The 7548-nt window shown below is 48.5% G+C and overlaps 2 protein-coding genes across 3 annotated transcripts in view; both read left to right on the top strand.

The window, feature by feature from the left end:
* Positions 1 to 5508, top strand: part of LOC119363723 (D-lactate dehydrogenase [cytochrome], mitochondrial-like) — a 16250-nt gene extending 10742 nt beyond the window's left edge. Inside the window, exons 11-17 of one of the 2 annotated variants that reach the window (XM_037629092.1) lie at positions 718 to 792; positions 1137 to 1245; positions 3513 to 3622; positions 3814 to 3876; positions 4367 to 4446; positions 4693 to 4871; positions 4995 to 5508. In XM_037629092.1, the coding sequence (XP_037484989.1) occupies positions 718 to 792; positions 1137 to 1245; positions 3513 to 3622; positions 3814 to 3876; positions 4367 to 4446; positions 4693 to 4871; positions 4995 to 5290 (912 nt within the window). In that variant the 3' untranslated portion in view covers positions 5291 to 5508. The remainder of the gene's footprint in view (positions 1 to 717; positions 793 to 1136; positions 1246 to 3512; positions 3623 to 3813; positions 3877 to 4366; positions 4447 to 4692; positions 4872 to 4994) is intronic. The other variant, XM_037629093.1, reaches the window with a different exon arrangement.
* Positions 5509 to 5871: 363 nt separating this feature from the next.
* LOC119363724 (probable carboxylesterase 15) lies at positions 5872 to 7114 on the top strand. Its single transcript, XM_037629094.1, has one exon. The coding sequence runs from the start codon at positions 5903 to 5905 to the stop codon at positions 6884 to 6886; it is 984 nt and encodes a 327-aa protein (XP_037484991.1). The 5' UTR covers positions 5872 to 5902; the 3' UTR covers positions 6887 to 7114.
* The last annotated feature ends 434 nt before the right edge of the window (positions 7115 to 7548 follow it).

The raw sequence follows: 7548 nt of genomic DNA, 5'->3' as shown, positions 1-7548 counted from the left end.
CTTGGAGGAGTATCGGCACACCAACCACCAGACCTCGATATACTGCCAGAGTGCCAATGGGCTCAGGCCCCTCTGATATCCGAGATCCAACGGCGGTCAGCCAAGGCATCGCTGACGGTCCGGCATTTCCTGATGCACCCGAGACCAACGTTAGGAGCTCAGGCGCAATCTCAGAAATGGCACGGCCATCGAGCCAGCGATCCTCCCAGAATAAGGCTGAGGTCCTGCCACCAACCACCATCCTGGTGGATGCGGCCCATTGTGGCGAACACCTCACACTCATCGTGGGAGAATTACAGGTCGAGGCCTCTCCCAGAGCGGAGGAGTTCAGTGCACATCCTCCACAACCAGCGGATCCTTAGGCTGGTCGCGGCCCTGCTAAGGTCCGGAACACCAGCCCCCAGGTGAGGCGATCCACCTTCGCATGGACGCCCTCCACGTGGGAAGGCGGTCCGCAATCCTAAGTTATAACATATAAACCGCAACACGGCTATTCTTACAATGCACCAGTATTCACGTCGCCACAACATTCATCTTGTTTTGCCATTTCTAGTAGCAAACCATGTACCATTTTCAATGTTAGAAGTTTTGAAAGAGTAATGGACATGCATAGCACGCTACCTTATTCGTCTAGCTTTGTCGACCTTTTTTTGTAGTTCTCTCTGCGTCTTCATTTTACCTATGAACTCATTCCTCCTAAATGCTCTCTATATTCAGGTTGCTATGTGCAATTTTCAAACGGTTAAGGATGCTGCTGATGTTGCTATTGCAACAATGCATTCTGGCATACAGGTTTGTCCGTGTCCTTCCGTTTTTCTTTCATTGCTATGACATTTGAAAAAATTGTAAGTCAAATATGAAATAATCGACATCCTTGCCAGTTACCACATGGACTTAATGTTCATATCTCCATGTTCGTATTTGTTCATGTGACATAATTTGTCCGTTGCACATTAAGTGGCCGTCGATGGTGGTGTTAGATGTTTTTCGGGGACTATTGTAGGTGTTAGCTTGACTTCAGTTGAAGTGCTTGAGTACAAGTTACATTTGTTGAGATGTATCAGTGGGTAACCAAAATTCAGTAAGGTTGTTGTTGGCTAGTTAGTTACTGATACTATCTTTTTCTGGTTGGTTAGGTCTCGAGAGTGGAATTGTTAGATGAGGTTCAGATAAGGGCAATAAACATGGCAAACGGTAAAAGCTTGCCTGAAGTGCCGACCTTGATGTTTGAATTCATAGGGACAGGTAACCTAACTTGCAGTTTTATGCCATTTATATTGCATTATGCATCTATGGTGGCAGTCCTGAGTTCTAGTAGTACAATCTAGATAAATTTGAAATATGTGCACATTCCTTAAATCAGTATCTAGATTGATGATCAGAGTCGCATGATATGTACAAGGAATTATGCAAGTTGCCGCAACGGTTCAAACTGCGAAGTTTTATGCATGCAACCACCCAAATACACACCCCAAGAAGATTTCACTACATTAAAAAGAATATAATACTACAAAGAGGAATATAAACATAAAAAATGCTTAGATTTTGCAGGCATATTGACATAACTGACAGATTCATTTCCATGGTCTTAATTTTGTATCTATAATACTAATAGTTTGTGAATTTGATATTGCGTGATTGACAATAACAGGTAAAGAATGACACTATCTACTATACCAGCAATATATTGTTTTTGTATTCTAGGTTATAACTTAGCATATACTCCCTCCGTCCCATAATATAAGATGCTATTACAACCAATGTACTGGCTGTAATAGCATCTTATATTATGGGACGGAGGGAGTAGTTAAAACTTTCTGGTGTACATATACCTCTTGCGTGTTAAGGAGTATTAGTATTGTGGTCTAGGAATCCTTATTAGTCTATTTTTAGTTTCCTTGCACCTCAAGTCACGTGTAATATATATATATGCCCCTTGGGCCTTCAATAAAGTTAAGTTGCTTTGCTAACATGGTATTAGAGCCTAGGTTTAGGTCTCCGGACGCGCAACTCGTCCTCAATTGGATTTTTTTTTCCAATCTCTGTCCCGATCCAATTTTTGCATCGGCCGCCGCTGCTCCTCTCTCCGGCCGGCGGGCCTACCGCTTCTCTGCCTGCTGTATGGCTTTACGCGCGTCCTCCTGCGCTGCTGGTTCGCCAGGTCTCAGCTGCGTCTGCTCGACGCTCTCCTCTGCTGCGGGCCTGCGCTGCTCGATCGTCTCCAAGGCACATATCGAAGCCCGTCTCCTTCCACGCATCGAAGGCACGCATCGACGACGCTGCTCCCAGATCGACACAGACGACAAGCTCTCTGGCGGCCGCCCTAGTCGCTGTGGGCACACGTCTGCTCCGGGACCAGGTCTCCGGGTCAACGCCCCGTCCGTCCCAGCTGTGGATCCCATCGATGCCACCCTCCGGATCCTGCTGCCGGCCACCGGTGCTCTCAGCACGCTACTGGATCTCCGCTACTTGGTGCTAGTTGCTTCCGGCAGCAACTTGGTGCTAGCTACCTACTTCCTCCTGCTACGTGGTGCTGCTTGCTGCTTTCCTGCTGCTACGTGATGTTGCTTCCTGCTGCTACATGGTGCTCCCGTCCCCTGGTCCCCTGCCGTTTCTAGTTTCTTTGTTTTCCGCTGCGTCCACCAAATCCGTTGAAATTTTGTGTTTTGTCATGTGAGTCCACCAAACTTTTGTCTGCCAGCCTTTTTCTGGTCATTGTCCTCTCAATAGGATTTCTGTGGCCTCTCTTTGCATTGTTGATCTAAGCCCATTCTCTTGCCGCCGTGCTTCTTTCGCCGTCGGTTAACATGGGCCATGATTCTTTAAGCAAATGCTTCATTCTCTTGATGTGCCATCTTCTTTTGACAACCCATCTTCTCTTGATACTTCTTTTGTATCTTCTATTGATGCGGTGTCTTCCTCTGATGTGCCATCTCTTCGTTATCCCCTTTGGCGACTCGACAGGTTTTGAAGACTCTTCATGCTGCGACGACACTCTCAAGATGCGGATTTGGATTATCATTTTTTTCTAGAATTACGCTTCTTCAAATGCAATGCTATTGCATACGCTTTGCATTTGAGGGTGTGTGTTAAGGAGTATATTAGTATTGGTCTAGGAATCCTTATTAGTCTATGTTTAGTTTCCTTGCACCTCAAGTCATGTGTAATATATATATATGCCCCTTGGGCCTTCAATAAAGTTAAGTTGCTTTCCTAACATTGCGATCTCTCTATTAAAACTAAATTCACTTTGTGCACACTACTTTTTAGTAGACTCTAGACAATTTTCAGAAGTGATACCCATAGCTCATGCTTGTGGTCTACAGCTGTTCCTTATCTTGGGGATGTAATTAACACATATTCAGTAATTTACTATCGTCTTCTGTTGGTTGTTCACTTGCTTGGACAAGTTACTTAAAAGCTCTTCTTAAGCTGCAAACATTCCTTCAGCTTACACATCAAGAACTGACTGATCTTCCTTCTCTTTGTTACTTTCCATTGCAACTATTCAGAAGCATATGCACTTGAACAAACACTGTTGGTTCAAAAGATTGCTGCAGAGCACCATGGTTCTGATTTTGTTTTTGTGGAGGAGCCAAATGCTAAAGAGGAACTGTGGAAGGTCAGTCATCTGAAATTGTAGAGCTAATCTACAGATGTTTCTTTGTGCCGCATGATTGTGCACAGGCCATGCAATACCAGTGTCATACAGTACGACATTATGTTCCCTGGTTTCTGGAGAATAGTAGTACTGTGATATATATGATATTTGTTCTTGAAGCATATTTTAATGGCATTTTCCTCTATGTGCAGATCAGGAAGGAGGCACTTTGGGCTGGTTTTGCCATGAAACCTGATCATGAAGCTATGATAACGGTTTGATTGCTTGCTCAGTATTTGATATCACTATAGTCATCACCTTTTTGGTTGGTTAGAGATATCTAGTCTCTAGTGGCATGCATCATATACCATTATGTTTACCTCCTTAGTTGTGAATCTTGGCATTTGTCAACATGCACCAATTTAATCATCATTTGGCGAAAATATGGAATGTGATCCAATTTTAGTTCACATTCAAGTATAGGGTACTTAGCAAATAGCAACGAAATATCTTCTCAGTTATGTAAAGGCCTAAAGGGTAACTGGCGCCGCTCTCTTCTCTTTTTTGAATCAACATATGGCTTTTTTGTCCCTTGGTGGTAAATGCAGATCTTGTCAGCTTCATAATTTTTTTTATCTCATATGCTCACAGAGATCGGCCAATGCTCATTATGATTATTGTAGCCTTATTATCTGTTGGTTTTCAGTGGATGAACTGTATCAAGTCTTGTAAATTCTAATGCCGCCCCAATTGTTGTTCATGCAGGATGTTTGTGTTCCATTGTCTAGACTTGCAGAATGCATATCTGTATCTAAGCAACTACTTGATGCGTCACCATTGACTTGGTACATATTCTCCCTTACGCAGTACCTAGGTTTTTCCCATTTTGTTATTTGTTGTAGCTAGGAAAGCCATGGCCACCTCTTTTGTATTAGATTTGTATTTATAGGAGAGCAGGGCAGTTTGAAAATTCGATCGAACTCTTGATGAAGTAGCATGCGATTCTTACCGCAGCTCCAGCATGACAGTACAGTATGCTATCCTTTTAATTATCCAGGAGGACCTTCTCTCTGACTTGTGTATGTTTTCAGTTTGGTTATCGCCCATGCCGGTGACGGAAATTTCCACACAATTATCCTATTTGATCCAAGCCAGGAGGAAGAGCGAAGGGAAGCAGAGAGACTAAACCATTTCATGGTTCATACTGCTCTGTCCATGGAAGGTACATGCACAGGAGAGCATGGTGTTGGCACAGGGAAAATGAAGGCAGGTGACCTATGACCTCTTTATCTTATCAAGGCCGTGATTTGTTTCGAATTTCCACATGAGTCATCAACAAGTCAGCACCCATGAGTGTGACAAGTGACAAGTGCTTTGGTGTGTGCATTGGCAGTACCTGGAGAAGGAGCTGGGGATGGAGTCACTGAAGACGATGAAAAGGATAAAGGCCGCGCTGGATCCCAACAACATCATGAATCCAGGAAAGCTCATCCCACCCCACGTCTGCATCTGACCAACGAAGTGCCTGATTCCATGGCAGTGGGTTCGGTTGTTCAAGTTTGTCGTGGTGCCGCCACTGAATGCGTCCATGAAACCTTTGGATCTGTTACAGCCTTACCCGAGGACTCCAACACATACTACATGAGTTACAATACAACTTACAGTACCCGTCCCGGCCATACTGAATAAAAGGACCAGGACGTTGTTATCTCTTGGTGTTATTTGTACCAATAGTAGTATACATGCATGACACCGTTTACTGGGCCTGCTTCACGTATTAACATACCTCCAAAACACGAGGGAGTGGTTTACATCCTGGTTTCACAAAATAGCGTTCTTGCTCTATACTCTTATTGTAACAGTCATATATTCGCTCCGTTCATAAATATGAGATGCTTTGGATATTTCGAATATGGACCAAACACAAACTGAAATGAGTGAACAAACACACTGAAATGAAACGTGTACATCTGATTCAAAAAAGTTACAACATCTTGTAGGAGTATATGTGAATTGAGGGAATACTTGTATTACAAGCTCCACCTATGGACGCTGTATTTATTGCGTGACGGCAAAGCCTTGTCCCCTAGTGCCGGCCGCCGGACACCGTTGATGGCCTGCACCAGCACGGCCGGCCGCCGGACACCGTCGATGGCCTGCACCAGCACGGCCGGCCGAGATGACGACGACAAACACACAACACCACCTGGTGCAGCGCGCACGTCACGTACTCCACTGAACCGGGTCTATATCATCACCTCGCACCTGGCAAGTCCCATCTCACCACGGTTCACTGCCATAATGGCTTCCGAGGACTCTGCCGCGCCCGTCGTCGTGGACGACTGCCGGGGCGTGCTGTTGGTGTACAGCGACGGGGCCGTGGTGCGCAGGGATGGGCCGGGCTTCGCCACGCCGGTGCGGGACGACGGCACCGTGGAGTGGAAGGACGCCGAGTTCGACGCGCCCCGCGGGCTGGGACTCCGGCTCTACAGGCCGCGCCAGCGGAACCAGCTCCTACCGGTCTTCTTCTACTACCACGGCGGCGGCTTCTGCATCGGCTCGCGCACCTGGCCCAACTGCCAGAACTACTGCCTCCGCCTCGCCGCCGAGCTCGGCGCCGTCGTGGTCGCCCCGGACTACCGCCTTGCCCCCGAGAACCGCCTCCCCGCGGCCATCGACGACGGCGCCGCCGCCCTCCTCTGGCTTGCTTCGCAGGCCGGCCCCGCCGGCGACACATGGCTGACAGAGGCCGCCGACTTTACTCGGGTGTTTATCTCCGGTGACTCCGCGGGAGGCACCATCGCCCACCACCTGGCCGTGCGTTTCGGCTCCGCGGCCGGGCGCTCTGAGCTGGGCAACGTCCGCGTCAGGGGCTACGTCCAACTCATGCCCTTCTTCGGCGGCACGGAACGGACGAGGTCCGAGGCGGAGTGCCCCGACGACGCGTTCCTCAACCGCCCGCTCAACGACCGCTACTGGCGCCTCTCGCTGCCTCCCGGCGCCACGGTCGACCACCCGGCCTCCAACCCGTTCGGGCCGGACAGCCCGGCGCTGGAGGCGGTGGAGCTGGCCCCGACGCTGGTGGTGGTCGGAGGCCGCGACATCCTCCGTGACAGGGCCGTGGACTACGCCGCGAGGCTGCGGGCGATGGGGAAGCCAGTGGGGGTGAGGGAGTTCGAGGGGCAGCAGCACGGCTTCTTCACCATCGACCCGTGGTCCGACGCGTCCGCGGAGCTCATGCGCGCGCTCAAGCGCTTCATCCACACCGACGGGCGCTTCGACTAGATCCGTTCCATCGCCTCCGACTCGCCAGTTTCTGTCTTTCTGCTGCTTTACCAAGTCTACAGATGGCATTGCAATACCAAAACTCATGAAATTACACCGAGGCAAAAGATAAGCTCCCACACGGAACAAATAGATCGTCTTGTTTCAGATTTTCTCAAAGACCCATGGAATGTACTCATGTTTGCTTTCAAAGCTAGATCGAAAGATTACACGAGATTTATTGGAACATTGAACATATAAACCTCTCTAGGCAACCCGGCCATAGAGGGCACCTGCGCGCGCTATAGTTTTTTGACCGTCCGATGGTTTTACTCCTGAACGAATTAGCTGCTCGCAGTCACTCCTCCGTTGGTCTTCTCGTACATTAATATCATCTTCACATGTGAATGTCAGGTGGGGCTTGTTACTTGTGGGGTCAAGGAAATAAGGTGCTTTGACTTCGATTTTATGTACGTGAAGAATTTTACTGTGTGGGGACGATGGGAACGTGGGGTGAAACCCTATCAACCAGTCCCCCATACCCCCGCGTCCATCCTCCTCCCCCGCTCCCCACTCTCCACGGCTCCCCGCAGCCGCCGCCTCTCCCTCACCATTCCCATCTCGCCAGAACCGCAGCTCCCGTTAGTCCTTCCCGGCCAACTGAGGAGCCCCCATCCCAACCC

This window comes from Triticum dicoccoides, chromosome 2B, assembly GCF_002162155.2.
Source record: "Triticum dicoccoides isolate Atlit2015 ecotype Zavitan chromosome 2B, WEW_v2.0, whole genome shotgun sequence".
Lineage (NCBI taxonomy): Eukaryota > Viridiplantae > Streptophyta > Magnoliopsida > Poales > Poaceae > Triticum > Triticum dicoccoides.
This window is presented reverse-complemented; position numbering and strand designations above follow the sequence as displayed.